This window comes from Lynx rufus, unplaced genomic scaffold (assembly GCF_022079265.1).
Source record: "Lynx rufus isolate CCGP_SWC_20201006 ecotype Redwood Valley unplaced genomic scaffold, mLynRuf1.p SCAF_6, whole genome shotgun sequence".
Classification (NCBI taxonomy): Eukaryota; Metazoa; Chordata; class Mammalia; order Carnivora; family Felidae; genus Lynx; species Lynx rufus.
In genome coordinates this window covers 79,947,652-79,973,761 of record NW_025814878.1, presented here as the reverse complement: position 1 = coordinate 79,973,761, position 26,110 = coordinate 79,947,652, and the positions used below count along the sequence as shown (strand labels likewise).

Here is a 26,110-nt window from a genome sequence, read left to right as displayed (position 1 = left end):
ACTACAAGGACTCTCCCCCATACCCTCAAGTGTCAAATAAGGGAATGCACCACAGTAATTCCCATTTGTTTTTTGTTGTTGTTTTGGTGGGGGGGTTGTGTTTTTTTAAGTTTATTTATTTTGAGAGAGAGCAAGCATGAGGGGGGAAGGGGCAGAGACAGAGGAGAGAATCCCAAGCAGGCTCCGCATTGTTGGCACAGAGCCAGATGCAAGTTTCAGTCTCACGAACCTTGAGATCATGACCTGAGGTGAAATCAAGAGTCAGACACTTAACTGACTGAGCCACCTAGGCGCCACTGCCCCCCACATTTGTTTTTTGAAAGCAACACTTAAACATTGCTATCTCTGGACAACCTAGTCCAAGTGGTATCTAAAAGGTTTACACAATGGCATTTCCTAACAGTATCAATGCTAGCCTAATAAAAATTGAAAGCTGAGAGAAAATTTTGCCAGATCCATTTTGAATTCCCGAATAGATTTGATTAATGAATAATGGAGATTTGTAACTCTGCAGTCTGACAGGCCATTGCAAACCATGACTGCCTTGGTTGAGGTCAGATGTCTCTGAATTTGATTCAAAGAAGACACATCTCATCCTTTTGGAGATAGGATTAAATAAGTTCTTTTAAGCCACTTTGTCATTGATTCAGAATGTTTCTCCCTACGGTGAAGTACTGTCTGTCTTGGTCTCAAACTCTTGTAATTTGACCTAGTTCAATTATTTTCCTATATGAGGAGGCTATCTGAGATGATGCTATCAGGCACAGATCATTGACTCTCCTGGTTACCTGCAAGTGGTTGGCCTTTGCTTTGCTCTAGTCACTTGGCTTTGCTAGGATTACCTGAACGTTTGTTCTAATAAAGCATTCCTGCTAGCCTATGATGTGCCCTATATTACAAATACTTAAGTGATTTACTAGTGGAACTACAAAAGTCTACAGAAGTATATTTGTGTATATGAATTTTTTTTAAATACATTTTCTCAAAGTCGGGAGTTGTCCGTTGAGAAAACTCACAGTGCTTTGAGTATGGTGAGTTCTTGAGGAATTTTTTATGAAAACTGAATTAACCGAACAGCAGTTAGAAAAACCACTTTTGATATAAAAACCAGTTTGGGAATAAAATGGAGCATGTTTCAAATCCTAGTTTCCCCACTAGATTAGATGAGATGAGGCAAGTGACTTAACCGCATGGCACTTTAGTTTATTGTCTCTCTCCCTCTCCCTCCCTCTTCTTCTCCCACTCTCTCTCTCCCTGTGTCTGTCAAGTAACTGAAATAATACCTACCTAACAGGGTGTTTGTGTAATAATGAGATATAACGTAAATGTAAAAAAAAGGCGGGGGGGGTGCGCCTGAGTGGCTCAGTCGGTTAAACGTCCGACTTCGGCTCAGGTCATGATCTCAGGTCATGATCAGGTGAGTTCGAGCCCTCCATCAGGCTCTGTGCTTGAAGCCTGGGGCCTGCTTCGGATTCTGTGTCTCCTTCTATCTATGCCCCTCCCCCACTTGTACTCTGTCTCTCTCTGTCTCTCAAAAATAGATAAATGTAAAAAAAATAAAATAAAAAATAATGAGATAGAATGTGTGTAAAATCCTTGCACAATGCCCACCACAGAATAGTCACTCAATAAGTTGAATGGACTGTTATTATTTATTATTTCATTAATACCAATTTCTTCATTAATTTTAATTAGTTGAAGTCCTAGTCTTGATTAATTTTCATGTTTTCATCTTCTCTTCTTCCAGTACTTGATGGCAGTTCCTATCAATGGTAAACGGAAGTTTTAAAGTTATATATTCATACAAACTTTCTTCCTATATTCCTCAGACTGAATTTTAGCAGTCCTCCTGTTGAATAATTTATATAATCACCGAAAGATGAGGTTATCTTTATTATACCTCATGCTATTACTATTTATCCAGGGGTCATTGCCTTTATTAAAGATGACAGAAATAATTCATTTGTTGGGGAAGAGAGGCATTGGTTTACTATAGGATAGTACAATGTGTGGCAACATAATAGTTGCTTAGAAAATATTTATTGTCAGTGAATAATAGTGAACAGATAATGAACAAATAAATGATTTAATATTTAGTTATTCAGGAGTCAACTCATGAAACCTCATTGATAAAAATTGCTTTGGGATTATAAAAAGCTACCACACAAATGAGATGCATCACTGAAGCCTAAAGAGTGATACTATTAAAAGTGTTTACTGCTGAATCACTAAATGCTGAGTATTCAATAAAGTGGGCATTGAGTGATTTTTGAGAAGATAATGAAATTCTTGTATTGCTTTATAGTTGTAATAATTTTAAAAGAACATATACCCCAGTGTTCCCATTTTGAATAGAGACAGTCAATATAGTAACGTATGCAATTAAAAAGAAGAAAACTGTTTTTATATTTTTCCTTTTTACCTTATGGGCAGTTACTAAGCCGCTATTATGGTATCATCAGCATTTTTAGCAGAAGAGACCATTTAATTGTTTTTGAGAACTCTCTGGTGCTTTATATCATCACTCAGAACAGAAAGATTCCTTTTAATTAAGTGTCAGGAACTATTGCACGAAATTTTGCCAGCATTTCTGTTAGCCAGTAAGGTTAATTGACAACCCTTAATAGAGAATCTTAGAGAAATTCATATCATAATTAACATAATTTAAGATGCTGATAATGCATGAATTATCTACTCAATCAGTGTAAGTGGGATCTTTGATCTTAAAAAGAAAATTCTCAAGTGCAGTAGTATCTCACATAATAGATCCCTCATTAGTGTGAATTAGTATTTCTGGGTGTTGCTAATTAACAAACCTCAAAACAAACACACTAAAAATCAAATTCACCAAATCGCAAGAGTGCCGGTTAGTGGAGTTGGAAAGCATGTTTAGATTAGTATTTGGATTGACTCCCCCCAGCAGTCGAGTTTCCTATAGTTTGCAGGCACTGGGCACATGATGTTTTACCTGCCTTGGAATAATCAACTATTGCTGAGAGTTTGTCCTGAAAGTTGAGATAAATAATATTTTAGGAAGTTAGCAAAAATGTAGCCCTTGTGAAGAATAAGGAGATGGCGTTCTATTTGGGAGGTGATTGTAGAAAGGTACAGAACTTTAAAGAGAAAGTAGCAGGAATACCTCTCATCTTCCCAGGCTTTAGGTGTCTTAGCTGGCATTGAACTTGCCAGTGCTCTCCCTTACACTTTAGAACTCGTGGCACATATTACGTGTGCCGCTTTATAAGGAAGCACGTGAAAAGGACACAGGCAAGAAACCTCAGGACAAAAACAGTTTTTTTTATTATCTTCCTTTTAAAATGCAGGGGGTGATTTTTTTTTTAAACATCTGAAATAGAATTGATGGAGAGGTTAAAAAAAGAAATATTGAACAATGAGGGATGGGCACCAAGCAGGAAAGACTGTGTCTACTGTCCTTTTCAATCTATGGTAGGGTGCCATGAAATCAAGCTAATTTCATTAGCATTTTTGTAATGAAATGAAACAAGGTGAGATGGGAAGGTACGGGGTAGGAGGGATAGGGTCGGATAGAATAGGAATTAGTATGTGTCACAAGGAGCAAGAGTCAGTATTGTTTCACAAGTCTTTCAGGTTTCTTTCAAAGAATTTCTGTGTTGCCATAGTAATATGCATGCCTAGTTTTAACAGTCAAGTAATAAAGATTAACACAAATGAATCACAGACTTAATTAATGTAAAACATAAAACTATAAAACTTTTGTTAAAAAAATAAGAGAAAATCTTTAAGTTCTAGTTAGTTAACATACAGTATAATAATAGTTTCGGGTGTAGAATTTAGTGATTCAACACTTACATATAACACCCAGTGCTCATCACAAGTGCCCTTCTTAATATCCATCACCCATCTAACCATTCCCTGCCCACCTCCCTTCCAGCAACCCTCAGTTTGTTCTCTATAGTTAAGAGTCTCTTATGATTTGCCTTCCTCTCTGTTTTTTTTTTATTTTTTTAATGTTTATTATTTTTGAGAGAGGGACAGAGTGCAAGCGGGGGAGGGGCAGAGAGAGAGGGCGACACAGAATCTGAAGCAGGCTCCAGGCTCTGAGCTGTCAGCACAAAGGCCAGTGTGGGTCTCAAACTCACGAACTGTGAGATCATGACCTGAGCCGAAGTCAAACACTTAACCTACTGAGCCACCCAGGTGCCCCTTCCTCTCTGTTTTTAATCTTAGTTTATTTTTCCTTCCCTCCCCCTATGTTCATCTGTTTTGTTTCTTAAATCCCACATGTGAGTGAAATCATATAGTACTTGTCTTTCTCTAACTGACTTATTTCACTTAGCGTAATATACTCTAGTTCCATCTACATCATTGCAAATGGCAATATTTCATTCTTTTTGATGGCTGAGTAATAGTCCATTGTGTGTGTGTGTGTGTGTGTGTGTGTGTGTGTGTGTGTATACACCACATCTTTATCCATTCATTTTAGGATTTAGAACTAAGCAGAGGTGCCTGGGTGGCTCAGTTGGTTAAGCATCTGACTTCAGCTCAGGTCATGATCTTATGGTCTGTGAGTTTGAGCCCTGCATGGGGTTCTACGCTGACAGTCTGCTTCAGATTCTGTATCTCCCTCTCTCTCTGCCCTCCCCCCACTTGCACTCTGTCTCTCTCTCAAAAATAAATAAACATTTTAAATTTTTAATAAAAATATGGGGCACCTGGATGGCTCAGTCGTTTAAGCGTCCAACTTCGGCTCACTCATGTTCTCATAGTCCATGAATTCGAGCCCCGCATCGGGCTCTGTGCTGACCGCTTGGAACCTGGAGCCCACTTCAGATTCTGTGTCTCCCTCTCTCTCTGACCCTCCCCCGTTCATGCTCTGTCTCTCTCTGTCTCAAAAATAAATAAACGTTAAAAAAATTTAAAAAAATTTTAATAAAACAAAATAAAATTTCAATAAACATAAAGATTTAAAAAAAGAACTAAGCAAACAGTTCTTATATTTGACACCACAAGCATTTTTCATGAAAGGAAAATTGATAAAGTGGACTTCATCCGAATTAAAAACTTTTGCTCTGAGAACTACCTCATTAAGAGGATGAAAGACAAGCTGCAGAATGAGAGGAAATACTTGCAAAACACACATCTACAAAAGATAAGTATCTAGAATATATAAAGAACTCCCAAAATTCAATAAAGAAAATAATTATAGTAGAAAATGAATTAGAAAGTTGGTGAAAGACATGAACAGACATTTCACCGAAGAGGGTATATACAGATGGCAAATAAACTCATGAGAAGATATTTAATATAATTAGCCATTAGAGAAATGCCCACCAGAACTGTAGGAGACATCACTACACACCTATCAGAATGACTAAAAAAAAAAAAAAGTAACAACACAAATTGTTGAGGAAGATTCAAGATGCTGGACCAATCATACATTGCTGAGGGGAAAGTAGAACATACAGTCACTCTGGAAAATAATTTGGTTGTCTCCAATGAAACTAAACATGCAGCTACCCTATGACCAAGCAAATGTATTCCTAGACATTATCCCAAAGAAAATTTTTTTAAATTTTTAAGTTTATTTATTTATTTTGAAAGAGAGAGAGAGAGTTGGGGAGGGACAGAGAGAGGGAGAAAGAGAGAATCCCAAGCAGGCTCTGAGATGTCAGCACAGAGCCCAATATGGGGCTGAGTCCCACAAACCGTGAGATCATGACCTGAGCTAAAATCAAGCATTGGATGCTTAACCAGTTGAGCCACCCAGGCGCCCAAGGAATGAAAACTTATGTTTATATAAAACCAGCACATGAATGTTCACAGCAGCTTTGTTCATAATAACCCAAAACTGAAAAGAACCCAGATATCCTTCCACAAACTGTAGAATACTATTCAGAAATGAAGGTGAATGAACTATTGATATGCACAAGAACTTGGATGACGAAGAAATTGTACTGAGTGAAACAAACAAACAAAAAACCCAAAAGGTCACATACTATATGATTTATATAACATTCTTGAAATGACAAATTTAATGGAGATCGGATTAGTGGTTGCCAGGGGTCAGGGCTATGGAATAGGAAGGCGGAGGGTATGGTGTAAAAGGACAATGTGAGGAGATGAAAATGTTCTGTATCTTGACTATATCAATGTTAATATCCCAGCTGTGATATGGTACTATAGCTTTGCAAGATATTACCATTGGGAAAATCTGAATAAAGGGTAGACAAGATCTCTGTATTATTTCCTACAACTGCATGTGAACCTATGATTACAAATTTAAATTTATGATCACCATTTATAAAATTGAAAGTTTAAATTGATAACTCCAGTCAAATAATATAAACCCTTTATTAAAGAATATGGTGGTTCCCTGCTCTGCTCTTCTGCTCTACCCCCAGGCCTCCATTCCAGAAGCAACTCTTTCTTTTCTTTTTTCTTTTTTAATGTGTATTTATTTTTGAGACAGAGAAAGACAGAGCATGAACGGGAGGGTCAAAGAGAGAAAGAGAGGTCAAAGAGAGGAAGACACAGAATATGGAGCAGGCTCCAGGCTCTGAGCTGTCAGCATAGAGCCTGACGTTGGGCCCAAACTCACGGACTGTGAGATCATGACCCGAGCCGAAGTCAGATGCTTAACCGACTGAGCCACCCAGGCACCCCTAGAAGCAAATCTTTCTATTTTTTGGCCGTTTCTTCTGAGATTTATAAATTTCCATATTTTTGATAGCAGGTGTGTATAACTACCTTCTGGATTGATCAGTTTTGAACATTATCTATTTACTTCCAATTTTAGTAAATGAAGATTTAGCCTTTTTTTCTTTTTTGCTTTTTTTGCTATTTCTCTTCTGCAGACCCTCCCATCCTTCCAACCTAGGCTTTGCAAATTTTTTTGGTTTTATTTTTTTGTTTTCACTTTTATTTTTTTTATTGTTTTTGTTTTGTAATTTTTTTGATAAGTCAAAATTCAGGGTCTACATTATGCATATGTGTTACATTGCACTACAGTTGTTTCTTACTTTTTGCTGTCCCTGTAATAAATAAATGTCCTGTTTATTATTATTGCTTTTATAATTCTTCCCACATCTTCTAGTAATCTGTCAGTAAGATTTTCCACAGGATCAGTTTCATCAGGTAACTGATCAATTCCATTGTGACTTTTCTTGGAGAATTCATCCTGGAATCTTCCATCCTCCTTAGAGCTAAGCTGACTGTTCTCTAAACCTGCTCCACAGCCATTATCTTTTGAATTTCTTTTGACTTTTTCCTGGATTGAAGTCCCAGTTTATAGGGACTCATATTCATGTCTTTCTTGATTTCAGATAGTAAAACTCTAATACCTTTTCAGATAGTAAAACTCCAATACCTTTTCAGGTACAAAGATGGGATGTTGACAGAAGGCATGACACTGACAGCAGGCAGTGTGCCTGTCCCTTGTCCTGCCTAAACCAATTACCATCTTCACCTGGCACACTGTGATCACACAGAAGTTTTCCTTCACCATCATTCTGTGATTCCTGTTGTGTCTCCTGTGTTTGGGTCCTCCTCTCTCTTGGTTTACTTTCCTATTTTGATGAGGTACATCAAACAGTACATTCTTGAGAAAGAATGCAAGGAAAGCAAAAAAAAAAAAAAAAAAAGTGACTTTCCATGTCTGAAATGGCTTTTTGTTTTGTTTTGTTTTAATCCCCATGCTACTTGATAGTTTGCTTGGTATCGAATTTTAGGCTGGAAATAATTTCCCTTCAGAATTTTGAAAACATTGCACCCCTGTGTGCTTCTTTTCAGTATTGTTAGATCCAAAGCCATTCTGATTGTTGTATGTGACCAGCAGTGAGTTGTTTTTGTCTTCGGTAGCTTGTAGAATCCACTTTTTGTCCCCCGTGTTGTCTGTCCCCTGTGTTCTGAATTTTCATTATGATGTTTTTTGGTATGGATACATTTTTATCCACTGTATAGTAGGAGTAACTCCACTCAAGGAGTTATTTCAAACTGATAATTCATAATCTTCTGTTTGTTTCTTTGTTTTTAATGATCTCTCATTTTCTCTGTTGTCTCTTACAGAAATCCATAAGCTGTGCCTGTGGACTGGCCTTCTGATTTTTTTCTTTCCTCTCACTTTTCCACCTCTTTATGATTTTGCTGTACTTTCTAGGAGTTTTGGCCAATTGTAGGGTTTATGCTCCAATCTCTTACTGAGATTTTTATTTCTGCTATCATTGCTAAGTTTCTCTGTTGATGTTGCTGTTTACTGTGTCCCTTTATTTTAGCTTCCATGTTTGTTTCATAGATATACTCTCTTACCTTATCTCTGTAAAGATATTAATGACAGTGTTTTGAAATTTTCTTTTTCTTAGTCTCCTTCTAGTTGATTTTGGTGTTTATCTTTGTTTGGGAAATTTTCCTCAGATATTTGGTAAACCTTGCATGTCTTTTCATAATGAAGGGTGGAAGGTGACGAAGGTGACTGGAATTTCTGAGCATGTGATTGGGACTGATCACCTTTGATCTTCACCATGCATTGACCTGGGGTTGCCATTTCTTGGGGAATTTCCAGTATCAATACCTTTAGCTCTTTTTTCTTGGGCTGATCACATTCTGCAGAGAGTACCCATCCAAACTGCTACCTGGAGAGCAAAGGTCCAGCTGCCAGTGTTATGATGGTGACAGGGTACCAGTGGGTTTTCAATGTTCTGGCTGTTTATGATCACTTGATAGCCTTGTTTGGGGTATAATACCCCTCCTTCAGCTGTGCCTGATGACCCCTTGTCCAAAGGCTTCCATTCAGTCTTCTGCTGGAAAAGGAGAGGAGCATACACCCAAGGTTGTGGGACAGATTGCACACAGCCTGCCTTGTCTTAGTTATCCCCAGAGATACCTAGTGCTGCCAATTCCTGAGCCTTTTGAGTTTTCTGAAGTGTAAATTTTGTTATTCCTCAGCTTTTCCCAATGTTGGCATAGGGTTTTCTCTCTGGTATCAGCTAGTCAGTTACCTAACTTGTCCATCTGCTTTCCCACTTCCAAAATTATGTCGTTGCTGCCTCCTCTTCTGTTCCTTTTATGGGCTTATGTCTTTTTAAAAATAATCTCATCACTATAGTTTTAGTGGGTTTTTGAGGGATCGAGATTAAATGTGTATGTTCAATCTACCATCTTAACCCTGAAAGGAATTTCCATCTTAAGTTTGTGTGTGTGCACGTGCGTGTGCACACATGGGCTGGATCACACTAGTATGTGTATTTCTTACTGTGGCTGGAAATCAAAAAAATTGGAAACCACTGCTAGGCCATGCCAATAACAAAGTAGTCAAGTCCAGTCAAAGGTTAACTGTATTTTCTTTTTTTATGAAAATCTTCCATGGAGCTGAAGGAGTTTTAAAAGCATATAGGCCATATTGTCAGAATGTGATATTCACAGGATACTATAGATATAACTGTCTTTAGGGGGGAAGAAAAGTAAGCTGCACTTCCTCTGATAGTGGATTTGAATGTACCTCGTCACTTCTGTTGTAGGTACTAGGACTATTCTGGGTCCCAAATTTTCTGTTCCCTGTCAAGAATGTCATAGCACCAAAAATAATGATAATAATAATAATAATAATAATAATAAAGTACAATACACAGCGAGCACAGCTAAATTATGTAATCTTCGTTTGTGCTAGCAAGATTTGCTATATAAATTGCATCTACTTTGGTTAAAAAAATACACAGGAAAATTCAATTACTTGGTCAAAATATTAAAGTTATATCTTTAACTAGAACATCACCTTAAAAATTCAAGAGGATATATTACTTTGAAATCAGTCTATGTCACAGATAAGTGTACTTGGATTTTTTTTCAGTAAAAATAAATTTTTGGTTTTTCAGAATTTTTTTCAAATATGATATAGCATTTTAATTCTCCAATCTAGAAAAAAATTAATGGTAATATGTTCACAGATGCAAGAAAAGTTTCTTTATAAAATTATTTTTTATTTCTATGGGAATTCAGTAAGATGATTTCCAAATTCTTAATGAGAACTCATTTTTAAGTTACTTACTCCAAATCTCCTAAAATTCAGAACTGAGTGAACAATGGCCACATGACTGAAATTTCACGATTTGTCCCTACAATATTAGCAATATAAGATACTGGAATAAATGTCACATTTGGAAAAGCACAAAGGTGTGAATATCCAAAAGTGACTATATGAAGTTATGCTGTATCTCACTCTAATATAATTACATTTTCATTAATGTTGCATTGTTCCTGAAGGGAATAATAAATCTGGATTGCCTTTATTATTATATCAACATGGATGATATAGATAGCTAGAGAGAAATCCCTCTTGCTTATTGTACTGATATTAAATTTTTTCTATTATTTACTAATCATAAACTTACAGACCCAAAATTTAAAGTGGACCTACAAGTTGCATTTCACCTAAAAATAAAAGTATAGTGTGTGACATTCACTCAACAGATATTCCCCAGGTTCTACTATAGAAGTTATTCATTCATTTACTTGAAACTTATTTTGCTTCTTAAATATTTTCATGGACCACTGGAGGAAAATCCTATTTTCTTTTCTTTTTTTTAATTAAAGTATACTTGACACACAATGTTACATTAGTTTCAGATGTACAACTTAGTGATTTCTGTTGGTATTTTGATAGAGATTGCATTAAATCTGTAGATTGCTTTGGGTAGTATTGACATTTTAACAATATTTGTTCTTCCTATCCAGGAGCATGGAATCCTTTTCCATTTCTTTGCATCCTCTTCAATTCCTTTTATCAGTTTTACAGTCTTCAGATTACAGGTCTTTCACCTCCTTGGTTAAGTTTATTCCTAGGTATTTTATTATTTTTGGTGCAAGTTTCTTTTCTTGTCTGAATGCTGTGGCTAGGACTTCCAGTACATAAATAAATTTTAAAAAATGGTATGAGTGGATACCCTTGTCTTATTGCTGATCTTAAAGAAAAGCTGTTTCTCACCATTGAGTATAAAGTTAGTATATGAGTGTTTCATATATGGCCTAGAAAACCCTATTTTAAAATCCTGTATGGGGTGCCTGGGTGGCGCAGTCGGTTAAGCGTCCGACTTCAGCCAGGTCACGATCTCGCGGTCCGTGAGTTCGAGCCCCGCGTCGGGCTCTGGGCTGATGGCTCAGAGCCTGGAGCCTGTTTCGGATTCTGTGTCTCCCTCTCTCTCTGCCCCTCCCCCGTTCATGCTCTGTCTCTCTCTGTCCCAAAAATAAATAAACGTTGAAAAAAAAAATTTTTTTAAATCCTGTAAAAATTAAGCATTATGAGGAAAACTTAGATTTTTTTTACAGTAGGATCTCAGAGTATACCTAGTCATGAAAAATCACACACACACACACACTACAGTAAAAGAGAAAACAGCAAGGTGGCCAAAATCCAGAAGTTAGTTAGTAAATTATACTTTGTAACCAGTAAGATAGATCCTAGAGTAGAAGGGACTTCCCTTACCCTGATGGTTCTCTTATTAAATGTTAGCACACTGCTCCTCGAGGTGAGTGAGATACATCAGAGAACAAGATACTGGCCTTTGTAGATTTTACATTCTAGTAGGGAAAAGAAATAATAAACACCAACAAGTAAATCATATATTAACGTGAGTGCTGTAGAAAAAGCAAAAAGGAGCGAAAGGTAAGGAGACACACAGATTGGTGGAGTAGGGAGGTATGTACTTACAGAGGGTGGTCCAGGTAGTTCTCCTAAAGAACTGATACTGAGCAGAGACCCAAAGCAGCTAAAGAGGCTCCAGGTTTTCTGGAGACAATTCCTCAAAGATAGACCTAAGAAGAGGTGCAGGCTCCTTTAAGGAGCAACTAGGAGGCCTGTGAGAGAGAAGAGAAGCCTGGAGGGAAAAGAGCCAGGGGGAAAATGATGGGAAATGATATCAGAAAGGAAATGGAGGAGAGACAGACATACAGGGCCTTGTAGCCCTAGAAAAGACAGGCTTTTACTCTGGAAAAAATGGGGAGCCATTGGAGACTTGCACACAGACAGACATGATCTCAATTTTATTGCTCTGCCCTTAATAACCCTGTATCTTAGGCAGTTATTTAACCTTGTTCAGCTACAGTTTCTTCATCTGTAAAATGAGCATAGCATTTCCAAACTGGCAGTCTTATATTTTAAATTACAGTTTGTACTGTAAACCACCTCACATAGAAGGGCTAAATTAATTACAGCTATCATTACTAAAATAAAGGGCCCTCCAGGCCACAGACTGCTCAAGGCAAAGGCTCTGAATTCATCCATCTCTGAACACAAAGTTGAGAGACTAGGGCCATCCTGACTGCTCAGCTGACAACTTCTTCAGTGAAGACACTTGTCTCTCAACTGGGGGAGGTGATCCACCCAGTAAACAAGAACACAGTGAAACGTCATCTGCCCAACCACCAAATTTTAAAATCCTAAATCCAGACATTATTGAACAGGGACTACTGTCACGGAGCCTAGGGGAAATGCTTCATCACTCATGAGCCAAACATTCATTGAGTGTGTTCTCTCAACCATGCAGTGTTTTAAGGGCAGAAGGCACATGAATGAGAAGATACATGGTAGATAGACACAAAAATTAAAAGACATGGCCCCTGCCCTCACAGAGTTCATGTCTAGCAAGGAAAGGGGCTTGCAAACAATCAAGCATAATACTTTGTAACAACTGTCAGAGAGCTATGTGCTCACAGTGGAGGAAGACGGCTGAGTCAGTGTCGGGCATCAGGCTGCCTTTCACGGAGGTGGTAAACTCTCGAAGGGCTTATAATTGCAGAGCTGGATCCGAGGCTCTAAACTTTGTCATGCTTCCCTCTATAGCTCACCCTCTCTGTTTTGGATAACTCAAAATATCAGTCATTGCTAAGCATCAAGATAAAATTCTAGTTTTCAAAATGGTGCAAAACTTTTATGCATGCTAAAATGTAAATTTTTTTTCTGAATATTCTGATGTTGTCCCCACGGGGAGGAGGGTGCCTTGTTTTTGCGGTGCCCTGCACATAATATAATCTATTGATTGAAAATTTAGCACCCAGAGATTGCCAGCCAAAAAAAAAAACAGGGAGGAGAATGGATAGGGGTGTGTCGACACTACCCTTGGGGAGAGTATCCAAAGTTAACTGATGTCTAAACAGCACCTGGAGAAACCTTTGGTAGTCTGGTGCAGCTGGAGGTTGGGATGGAAAGGCTATATATAATGAGGTGAGGTTGAATGAAGCTGAGCTATACGAATAAAGTTCCCTCACACGGCACCCAGAGATGTCCAACTTGCAATCTGTGTTGAAAAATTGACTTTGACATTAAATAGCAGATAATGCAGAGGAAAAGGGAGTGGAAGGGAACAGGCCAAAATGTAATAGGATCTGCCTCAGAGTGTTAAAACTATAAACAAATTATTCTCATTCTTTATTATTCAATTTAAACTTAAAAGTTTTAGAGGCGCCTGGGTGGCTCAGTCAGTTAAGCATCCAACTGCAGCTCAGGTCATGATCGAGTACAAGCCCCAGGTCGGGCTCTGTGCCGACAGCTCAGAGCCTGGAGCCTGCTTTGGATTGTGTCTCCCTCTCTCTCTGGGCCTTCCCCACTTGCACACTCTCTCTCTCAAAAATAAATACACATTAAAATTTTTTTTAAATAATAAAATAAAATTCAAAGTTTCTACAGTGAGCATGTATTATTATTATAATGGGAGAAGAACAAGTTTTAAAAAGTATTGGAAAAGGAGCACCTGGGTGGCTCAGTCGGTTAAGCGGCTGACTTCGGCTCAGGTCATGATCTCATGGTTTGTGGGTTCAAGTCCCACATCAGGCTCTGTGCCGACAGCTCAGAGCCTGGAGCCTGCTTTGGATTGTGTCTCCCTCTCTCTCTGGGCCTTCCCCACTTGCACACTCTCTCTCTCAAAAATAAATACACATTAAAATTTTTTTTAAATAATAAAATAAAATTCAAAGTTTCTACAGTGAGCATGTATTATTATTATAATGGGAGAAGAACAAGTTTTAAAAAGTATTGGAAAAGGAGCACCTGGGTGGCTCAGTCGGTTAAGCGGCTGACTTCGGCTCAGGTCATGATCTCATGGTTTGTGGGTTCAAGTCCCACATCAGGCTCTGTGCTGACAGCTCAGAGCCTGGCGCCTGCTTCGGATTCTGTGTCTCCCTCTCTCTCTGCCCCTCCCCCATTCACACTCTGTCTCTCTCTCTCTCTCTCTCTCTCAAAAATAAACAAACATTTTAAAAAAGTATTAAAAAAAAGTATTTGAAAAGAAAAACATCTAGAACAAAATATCTATTAACTGGAGTATTTTTCTAGGTTCCTTATTAGTACCTTGAGAACCCAGTACATCTTGTTGATGACATAGCAGCATCTAACTCAACAAGAAAAAAGCCCTGGCCAAGGACATAGTGAAATGAAATCGCACTACTACAGCAGGGCCCAAGCAGCTATTCTAAACTCTAACTGGATTAAAGGAATTGCCTTTGGACTAGCACATGACGAAAATGGAATCTCTAATTTTAGGATGATATTTAAGGTGTTGGAAAATGATCGTGGGGAAAGGTAATTGAAACACAACAGCCACAGAAGGAAGGAATGCTTGGAAAATAAATTATAAATCATAACAGAATGTAATAAATTAGTTATCACCGCCATTAACAGTGGCCACTTTAATGTATGCTCCCCATAGCATAATGGAATAGAATTTATAATAGGCTTCATTTAAATTCCCAAAATAAAAATGTATTGTGAATTTCCATCCTCCTCAATTTTATTGTAATAATTACATTATAATAATTGTCTCCTTTAAGTTCTGGAACTTGGGAAGATTTTTTTTCTTCACTCTCATTGTTTTTCTATTTTTCAAATACTCCATTATAATATTTTTGTGATAGAAAAATATCTTTAAATTCCTTATGGAATTTTATTTTATTTTTTTAATGTTTATTTACTTTTTGAGAGAGAGAGGGAGAGAGACAGAGAGAGAGCACAAGCGGGGGTGGGGCAGAGAGACAGAGGGAGACACAGAATCTGAAGCAAGCTCCAGGCTGAGTTATCAGCACAGAGCCTGACATGGGATTGGAACTCAGAAACCATGAGATCATGACCTGAGCCAAAGTCAGATGCTTAACTGACTGAGCCACCCAGGCACCCTTCCTTACAGAATTTTAAAAGTAATACAAATCATCTATAATTTCATGCTCAGTACAGCCAATTTTATTTTTATATATTCTGTTTCCACTGGTTTTCTTTTTATGTATCACTGTACATAGTTATAATCAACATGAATATTTAGTTTCATATTTTAATTTTACTGAGCATTTAAAAATACATACTTTAATATTATACTGTACTACTCATAATTATCTTTTTTGTAGCTGTGTAGTACAGCATCATGGTTAAATACCGTAATTTACCATAACTGACAGTTTCCTACTTTGGGACATTGAAATTTCTATAACTATTTCTCTACAATGGACAATAATGCTGTAAACATTATTGTATTAAGCTGTCTTTATTTTCTTTTTTGAAATTATTTCCAAAGAAGATGTCTCTGGTGTAAAATTATAAGATTGCTGATTATAAAATTTTGTTCCAATTTACATGGTCACTAGCAATGTCAGAGTCACCAGATTCACCTCAGTATTATTAGTATTAGTCATTATTTTTTTTGCTAATTAAGTTGGTGTAAGCCCATACCTTCACATAGCTTTAATTTATATTTATTTTATTTCTAGTTAGGTTGAATAGTTTTCTGTCATTTTTTGATACTAGTGGTCTCTCCTGACAGGCTTATTTATACATTTACATTTTGAATTTTGATCCCTTCAAATAAGCTCTTTATGCATTACAAATATTAAGCCTTTTTATATCTTTCCATTGTTTTCCTAATCAAGCATTTTTCTTTGCATTGTAATTTAGTTATTTCAGGTAGTAACATTTTCTGTATTCATGATCAAAGCTGTCAGCTGTGTCCTTTATAATTTCTTCTACTGACCCAAACATCAGGACATTATCATTCCTCTACAGACAAGACAAATATTTTCTGCTACATTTTGACAATTTGATTTTATTTTGAATGATGAACATGTAAGCCTCTTGTGCGTAAAAACAGTGGTGATTCCTTTCTAAGAGAACAATGCCAAGGCAAGGCCTGTAAAGAGTGGGGTTTCAGATAACTGAGTGATAGAAGCAAGAACTGAGATTCTGAAAACTGAGGCCTTTAGCTGTGTAAAAAAACTGAAACCTAGCTCCTATATCACCAATTTGTCAAGGGATGTTTTTAAAATTGTTTTCTGGCAATCATTTCCTCTTTCTGTTGAAGCACCTGTATTGTCTCAAATTGTTCCCATGAAAAATATACTAGTGGTATTGGGGAAAACATGGAGAATTAGCCCAAATCCAATGGCCGACTAGTCAAACACACTCCTAAGCTCTGGCTGAGAGGAAACCATGGAATGTCATTTTTTGGCCTGGATGCCAGCCCTCAGTTTCCTCATGTTATTAGTCCTGAGGATGTTCTGGGTATTAAGGTTTTTTTGTTTGTTTGTTTTTTAATACTCCCCAGCTGATTCTTACATACAGGCAAGGTAGAAAACCATTGTAACATTTCATTAAGAAATGTAGAAATAAATCTAATCTGCAAACGGAGGTGACCAAGAGAAAGAACTAGAAACTACTTCTCCTTTTTTCACAACTACCTACATCTTGATGGCAGAATTTCATAGTGGTAACAGAAAAACAGTCTTGGGATATAGCGGAAGTTTTCAGAATATCCTTTACGTCCTCTCTCTTCATCATCTAAGGTTTACATGATCTTTTCCGAACACTGTGAAATAGATTTTCCAAAATGTAGGGAACAAAGTATTTGAAAGCAAATTTTGAATACTGCTAATTAATAGGAAACAGGAGAGGGTTGGGAGAGATAAAGGGTTGTATTTTAAACTTCTTTTATCTCTAGGCACAGATCTTCCACTGGGTCAGGTTCCCCACACCTGGGAGGATTGCCCGCAGGGAGTGGGACTTCCAGGGAGCATCTCACTCTATTGGCATCTTGCTTTCTGTGATTAGGTGTTGTGCAGACTGATGCTCACATGAGCTTATGTACCCATAACCCACATCTCCCAGAATGCAAGGGAAGAGAGCCAGATATGATTGGAGAGCAGATAGCCAGGCTTGGCTGAAAATGTAGCCCCATCTAGGTGCCTTAAAATTCACTAAACGTCTTAAGCCTCTAGGAATCATGTGAAAGACATTTAATGTGCTATTAACCTCACGGGAAAGAAAATGGACATCTCGAGATAGTTATGAAGGAGAAAGACTGCATTTTCCCCATTTTTGTGGCTTTGAAATAAGGAGAAAAAATTCCTAACTCAGCCCTTGCTTCAGTACATGCCAGCAAAGATATATTTCCTATTCATTTGCTCTGACCTAACCTACAAAAAATATCTCTTTAAAGACTGAGAATTTAATTTATGCCTTGAACAATCAAGTTATTAGTGGTATAACATTCCACAGTAAGGTGCATTTGGATATGATGCAGTTGGTGACTGACTCCCATCTTCTGCCCCGCCTGTATGGCTAAAACTAAAGTATGGCTAAACTAAAGCTAACTGTAAACAGTATGGCTAAACTAAAGCTCTTATTGGGGTACAGGACAGGGGCGAGGTGAAGCAGAGTTAAGCTGGATGGAAACTGTCTTGTAATCATTTGGGATGTTTCCAGTTTCATTCACAATCAGTGAGAACATTATAGTTTCATTATCTTTACCTTTTGTGCCTATTGTAACAGTACACACCTGCTGATAAAGTTTTCCACTAACGTCATAATTAAAGGACCTAGTATTTTATGCTATTTAATTGTTTTGGACATACATCATTGTGTTATGGCTGGTTACATGGAATTTTCAAGCAGATAAGCCATTGGCACAGGCATCGCAGGATCTGCCTTCCTTGTAGCCTCTCCAGTGTTCCCCAGCTTTCTGAGATATGAAGTGGGACCATGTTAGAAGTACCTCTCATTAGAGTTCAGATGAGGAAAGCAGTCACATATTCCTTTTTTGAAGGACAGCGTAAAATACTTTTGTGGATTCTGTCCTGAGGATCCCGATTAAGTGCATTATTTGATATTTCTTGAAGGGAGCTAACATCTGGACATCTCAAAGTGTTCCATAATAGCACCCAATGACCATCCAGCCTCCATGGGACCTATTTCTAGGTCTCCTTCGGCACTTGGCCATGGAAATCACACTCCTCTGAATACAGTTCTCTCTCGGTGTTATGGGATCACTTCAGCTGAGACCATGAGAGCCAGGTGCACACAGTCATGTGGATGAAAATGTAATGCAAGAGAAGGGAGTCCAGATGACAAGAAACAAGAAAGACAAATCTTGAAGGAGTCAGAAATGAGTCTCAGGGTTAGGAAATATTTAATTAATAGTGCAGCTCCAAAACCCAACTGCCCACATTTAAATTCTGGTTCTGTCACTTACTCTTCATTTGTCCATGGGAAAGCTTCTCAGCTTTCTGTGCCTTGCTTTCATAGCCTGGAAAATAGGGCATTATTTAATATAATATGATATATATTATATTAAATATATGCTTATATTTCATTTTAATATCATGTTAAATACAACAATAAAACATTATTACCCGTACCTCTTGTGGGATTTGAAGCAATTAATTAAATTTCTTGGCACATAATTAGATTTCCCTAAAAAGCGCTTATTACAGTTATTATCATCATTATTATTGTCCTTGAGTGAAGATTTAGAAACCATGAAGAAAAGTTTTCCCCACTGTGTTAGTTTCCTAGGGATGCCATAACAAATTACCACACACTGGGTGGCTTGAAACAACAGAAATTTCTTCTCTCACAGTTCAAGAAATCAGGGCAGCACCAGGGTTGGTTCCTTCTGGAGACTCTGAGGGAGAAACCATCCCATGCCTCTCTGTTTTGTGGTTGCCCAGAATTCTTGGTGTTCTTGACTTCTAAATGCACTATTCCAGTCTCCACTTCCATCTTTTCTTTGTTCCTGTATCTTCTCCTTTTCTACCTTATAAGGACATTTTCATTGGATTTAGGGCCCACCCTAACCCAGTATGACCTTATCTTCAACCTTACCTTAATTACATCTGCAAAGACCCTTATTCCAAATAAGGCCATATTCTAGTGTTCCAAGTGCATATGAACTTTAGGGCAATACTATTCAGCCCACTCCACCAACTAAAAACAGGTTAGGATCAAATCGGAGGAAGAAATTGCAAACAGTTCCTGCAAGAATGTCATCTAACCTTGGGCATGTTGTGCACTGAAAGGGCTGTGTTGTGTAGGTGGTCAATCAAGCGAAATGGGCCAGCTACCCTCAAGCTCATCACTGAGTTAGAACCAAGTGTCAGACTGGGTCAATACTCTCATTTAAACTGTCATGAACTGGGGCACCTGGGGGGCTCAGTCGGTTGAGCGACTGACTTTCACTCAGGTCGCGATCTCACGGTTCCTGGGTTTAAGCCCCGCATTGGGCTTGTAGCTATCAGCTCAGAGTCCACTTTGCATCCTCTGACCTCCTCTCCTGGTCTCTCCCCCACCCATGCTGTCTCTCTCAAAAATAATTAAATATAGGGATGGGCTAAATGGGTAAGGAGCATTAAGGAATCTACTCCTGAAATCATTGTTTCACTATATGCTAACTAATTTGGATGTAAATTTTAAAGAATAAAAAATTAAATTAAAAAACTAATAATAATTTAAAAAATAAACTGTAGCAAACTCTTCTGGAGAGAAGTTGAGAACATACCCCCCAGGGATATGCTGCACCAATGAGGCTTGCGATGATCTCTCTCCCCTGCTCTCTCCTGGCATGTTGCACGCCACTCCTGAACCCATTATGGAACCCTGAACCCATGCTGACACTGGGTAATGCAATGTAAAGCGCAAAGGCTTCACAGACTCCGGAACTGGATTTTAACCACATGCTCCGCAACTTACTGTCTCCACTGACCACTTTTGTGGCCTCACGTGAGATACTTACCTTCTCTAAGCCTCAGTTTTGGCTTCTAAAAACCAAGCATAATATCACCACCAACTGGGAGAGTTGCTATAAGTGAGAAAACTAATCGTTGCAGAAGCTTCACCTAAGTGCCTGGCATAAATGTCAATGAGTGGTTGCTATTATTTTCATTATCGTGAAGTGGTAGCTCTGTCTTACCCTCTCACCAGGCTTGAGGGCAGGAAGGCCAGAAGGACCATGAAGAAGGGTTATGAAGACCCATTTACATATCTTTCCATACCACTACTTCTGCTCTCAGCACACAATAAACTGAGTAACCACACAGTAAATAGTCTAAATGATGCACCAGCTGCAGTCCAAATATAAGCACTGCTTCAGTGAATGGACTTCTAATAGCCTTTTAGGATTTTGAACCCAACCAAGACAACTCACGGCAAATTCTCTTCTTTTCATGACTTAGCAAATGAACACTGGGCAGAGCAAAGGCAACAGAAAACGGTGTTAATCCTTTAGTGCACCTTAACATTTAAGGAGGCTGAAATAGTATTTAGAGGCTACATAACTCATCTCTCATGAGTGTATTTTTATTATTTTATTTACTTTACTACCAAGGTAATACATGTTCATTGTAGAAATTTTAGAAAATTATAGCTAAGTAGGGTGCCTGGGTGGTTCAGTCAGTTAAGCTTCCGACTCTTGATTTTGGTTCAGGTCACGATCTCATGGTTTGTGAGTTTGAGCCCCACATTGGGCTCCATGCTGACAGTGCAAAGCCTGCTTTGGATTCTCTCTCTCTCTCTCTCTCTGCCCCTTCCCCACTTATGCTCATGCACTCTGTCTCTCTCAAAATAAATAAACATTATATAAATATATATATATATATATATATATATATATATACACACACATATATATATAGCCAAGCAAAAAGAATAAAATCATTCTTAATCCCAGATATATAGATTTTTTTTTTAGAGGCACCTGGGTGAGTTAGTCGGTTAAGCATCCGACTTCGGCTCAGGTCATGATCTCGCAGTTCGTGAGTTTGAGTCCCCTGTCGGGCTCCATGCCTACAGCTTGGAGCCTAGAGCTTGCTTTGGATTCTGTGTCTCCCTCTGTCTCTGCCCCTCCCCTGTTCTCTCTTTCTCTCTCTCTCAAAGATAAACATTAAAAAAGATTTTTTTAAGATATATAGATTTTTTTAAATAATAAATTGTGACATTATCCCAGTCCCTAGTCTTAAACATCATTTTTAACAGCTTCCTAATATTCCATTGTATAAACATACCAATATTTATTTAACCCATCCCCCATTCCAGAAATGTTAACTTGTATTCACTATCTTGTTGCTGAAAACAAAGCTTCAATGGTATGAGCTTATTCCTTATGAATTTTATAAGTCTTTATTAATTTGGTATTTATTATAACCCTTCCCCCTTTTCCAAATTTTGCAATTAACCCAAAAGTTAATTTTCTCGATTTATTAAGAACTGATTTGATTGTCCAATCTGAAAATCTCTCAGCTTTGGCTGTACTGTCTTAAGCAAACTCTCTTCTGAGCTGCCGGTTTCCAGTAACCTATAAGTAGTCAGTATTCTTGGAGTAGCTGCTTACACACTTGTTCAGGGCCTGGGGCTAATGGGGTCAATGACATGGGCTTCAAGCTCTATATTTACAGGCCAGTTAGTTAAGTATCCAAAGACTGTTTCCCTAATTCCAAACAGCTGTTATTTGAATGCTGGCAGTTAGTTTCAAAAGAACTGGGCAAAAGAGCATGGGTGGATCAACACAAATCCATCACCACGACTGGAAAGACAGTGTGTCAACAGCTTCATCTTTCCCGTGGAAAACAGCTCAGAAAGGTATTCATCTCAAATCACATAAAATTAATGAGATTGTAGGAAAAGGAGGAGGAATAACATGGGGAAAAACAATTGGCTGGCCTTACACATATCTCGGTTTATAAGCTAAGTCTGTGAGTTCCCCCCTATTCCTATGTGAGACAAATTCAGCAAACATATTGTAAACTGCTGGTGGTGGTATTATTTAACTGGTAATCTTCTCTTGCAGCTGACACAGCGCTTGGCACTGATGATGTATATGATGAAAAGGGCTGCCAGTGTGACGTATCAGTAGAAGACCTCACCCCACCGCTTAAAACTGTCATTCGAGCTATCAGGTTGGTGGAAAACCTTTGACAAAATGAGTCAGAGACCTACCTCTGATTATGTGAATGACTATGTTGCTAAGTGCTTTTTCCTACAGGTAAACCTCCTGAAATAATTAGTTTCTCTGTTCCTATTCATTCACATGCCTATTAAATTCTGAAATATATTTTCTTAATACAAAATTCTACTGTGCGCAACACAAAGTGCATTATATAAAAGGTCGACAGGATTTGAAATGCCAGGCCATGCCAGAGAGGTTCCATGAGAATTGGCTCACCATAAGAATTTGTGGCTTTCAGGACATTTAGTGTATAGATCCAGTTGGATTTTTAAAATTATTTTTATGACTTGATGCTCCAATCCATGTTCTGTATCTTGTGTCAAGGAAAAAATCCCACGAGGTTGTTTCAAAACAGGTTGAGTTCTAAAAAAGAGGTAACGTAAAGTACTGGGCAGTGACTTGCTCCTATCCTGCTGAAATGTAATGTCAAACACTGATCTTTTGTTTTTTAAGTTTTTATTTAAATTTCAGTTAGTCAACATACAGTGCAGTATTAGTTTCAGCTATACAGTATAATGATTCAACATTTCCATACAACCTCAGGTGCTCAGCACAGCTAAGTGCGCTCCTAAATCCCCATTGCCTCTTTAGCCAATCTGCCCACCCTCTCCCTACTGGTAACCATCAGTTTGTTCTCAATAGTTAAGAGTCTGTTTCTTGGTTTGCCTCTCTTTGTTTTCCCTGCTGATTTGTTTTGTCTCTTAAATTCCACAAATGAGTGAAATCATATGGTATTTGTCTTTTTCTGACTGACATCATTTTGCTTTGCATAATATTCTCCTGCTCCGTCCACGTCGTGGCAAATGGCAAGATTTCATTCTTTTTATGGCTGAGTAATAGTCCATTGCATATATATATCACATCTTCTTTTCCTTTTTTTTTTTTTTTTTTTTTTTTCAGATCTGGGTTAGGTTTAGAGTTAAGGCCATGGTGAGGCTGTTTGCCTGGTATCCTGCAGTTTTGAGACCTCCCATAAGGTTAGGGTTAGGGGTTAGGAGTTAGGAGCAGGGTTAGGGTTCGAATTAGAGTTAGGTTTAGGGTTAGGATTAGCATTAGTTTTTAGGAGTCATGGGTAGGGCTAGGGTTCAGGTTAGAGTTAGGTTTAAGGTTAGAGTATGTGCCTGGTAGCCTGCAGTTCAGAGACCTCTCCAGAAACTAAAACCCCATCCTTCTTCTCTTGTGAGAATACACATGGCAGCCATCCACCAGGCCGAGGCAAGGAAGGAATTTGGGCCTCTAAATACTCTTTAAATAGATATTCAGTTTCAACACTGATCTTAGTATGCTTTCTCTCCCAATGGCAAAAGCTAAAAGCGTACCCAAAGTAACTTACATTTATACTTCCAGGATCCACTCCCTCCAAAACCCAGCTTCTGGATTAAATAAACTGCTGCGTGCTCATCCTGCCTAGTTTTGATCCCTTTGGGAGAATTTTAATCTGTCAGGGAACCCAGAGTGACTCTCTTGCAAAGAAATACCTCTGGTCTTTTTGGCTTTCTCTGTCTCTTACCAAAAAGCCAAAAGAAAACATAAAATATCCAACCCAATATAGCTCTTCAGATACTTAGTCTAATTTCAGAGATCAGCGTGACTGATTATTTACTGCTATTTTTAGTTGGTCATTTAGTATCATTAGACATCTCTTTACTTGATGTTTGTGAATCACTGGGAAAGCAGAAATGAGTTATAAAAGATTTTGGTAAATGTTTGTGATAGCAAAGCAAATCATGGTTGATGAAAATATGTACCTCTAGAAGATACTTAAATCTTATCTGTAATGGCACTCCCCCACCCCTGGCCAAAAAAAAAAAAGTGAAGTAAAACTTGGTTACTTCTCAACAGAACCCTCAAGCAACAAACCCTATAAGTAGGGGACCAACCTTCTTTTGTGCCCTGGGCCATCGTAGAGTGTGCCTCTTGTCTCATCATAATTGTTCATTGTTAACACTCCCTGTCTTTCTCAAAGTATCCCAGTATGGGCAATTGTATGATCACACTACTCCAGGGGAACCTAGAAGACTTAGGTAATATTAAAGCCCAGAAAACCCAAGAATATGTAGTAAAATTATGCCTGAAGTCTTCAGTTAAAAGAACAGAAAGGACCTGAACAGCATTGTCCAATATAGTCACCAGTGGCCACATAAATCTAATTAAATTTGAATTAAAATTAAATAAAATTTAAAATTCAGTTCATCAGTGGCACTATCCACTTTTAAAGTGCCCAAGAGCCACAAGTGGCTACTATACTAGGCACAGAAGATATAGTCCATCATCTTTGCAGAAAGTTTTACTGGACATGGCTGGCTAAGAAGTCACCTTGAAATTCTCTGCATTCATTCATTATACCCCTCAAAGACCCTAATGTGAAGGTGGAGTAGTTCATCCACAGATTAGTGTGACTTGCAACAAGTACCATAAAATCTTATCTAATGGGAACAGATTAGGTTTCCTAAAAGTCATACTTAACCCAATTTGTTCATTTCCCAAGACCTTCCATAGCCTTCTGCTTTTGCCTCACACCCTATAAAAAGAATTGTGAGCTGAATGAAAGAAAATGAAATAGGTTTATTCCGCGAGCTAAGCACTTTAGTGGCAGCTTAAGACTTACTTTTGTACCATCCTCTTGAAACTTGCCTGATTTTTGTGAAGTCCTTTGCAGAATTCCCTTGCTTTTCAGAATCCTTTCTTGGTTCTTATTTTTAACAGGACTTTATTATTTACATGTATCTCCTTTTTGTGAATTTCTGAAGCTTTCTGCTTGCTACTTTGTGACATTCAAGGGGGATGTTTTTCTCTCCCATATCCAGATTCTGCTTACTGGGTTTTTAAAAACTCATTTCCAAGTTCCCCTTAAAATTCACGGATTCTCTAAAAACATAATAGCTACACCCAAGAGCTAATAACTTAATTGGAAATATTTGACTTACAGTAATACTTACTTTCTTAAAATACATGATTAAAAGACCAACCCATATAATCAGCAGTTCTGAAAAGGAGTCTGTTGGTATAAATCCCTAAATCTTATGCAAAATGTCCTTTTCTTGAATTCAGCTAAATAAATAAGCTGAATAGCAGTTGACTGGAATGTCTTTGGCCAGAACATACCCATTTCTTACAGCTCACCTAAAGTGCTGTTTTATATGTATGTTGCTGATTGCAATTGTGAACCATCTATTATTCATCTCTAAAACAGCAACTTTGTTTTGGCATTTTCCTTGTTATTTCTCAATTGTTTGATTATTTACTATGAGTAGTTGAATATACCTTTTGTCCTCCAGTTGCTCTTACAATAATAATAGTTTTTCCTAAGAGCCAAATTAAAATTTAGATGTATAACAGAAAATATGTATTCCACTGCAAGGATGACAACATGGAAAGCAATGCTACTGCACCCACAAAGAGCAAAATAGGAGTTCTTGTTTGGGTTATTAATATTTATTGAGCATCTGCCATTTTCTAATTTGTAGTTATTTTTGAGAGTAAAGATTCTCTGAGATGACTAAAGCCACTGTCTTAACTTGTCTGGATTACATTCTCCAAATGCACTTGGAGACTTTTTTTCAATGAATGACATCACTTTTTATAGTAATAAACAATGGCTGTTCTTAGACATTTCCAAAATACATCTTAAAAGTCAGAACAATACTTAGTTTTGTGTAATCCCTCCAGGATTATCACAGATTATTCTCAAAATATTATTTAGTGGGAATGCACAAAGTTGCCAGAGATGTGTTTTAAACCCATAATGGGAGGGAAAATTATACTTACTTCTAACAAAAGTTCTGTATCCTGTTAATGATTTTTTTTATCTTGTTAATTATTTAATTCAAATAATGTTAAGTCTCTTTTCATTCACTCATAGAAATTAGTTTCTAAATAGAAAGTTGACA

General features: G+C 37.8%; 1 protein-coding gene across 1 annotated transcript in view; it reads left to right on the top strand.

Moving 5' to 3' along the window:
- The window catches only part of KCNQ5 (potassium voltage-gated channel subfamily Q member 5), a 516,838-nt gene that overhangs the window by 467,691 nt on the left and 23,037 nt on the right, over nucleotides 1-26,110 (top strand). Inside the window, exon 10 of the mRNA XM_047102198.1 lies at nucleotides 22,062-22,170. Within this exon, the coding sequence (XP_046958154.1) occupies nucleotides 22,062-22,170 (109 nt within the window). The remainder of the gene's footprint in view (nucleotides 1-22,061; nucleotides 22,171-26,110) is intronic.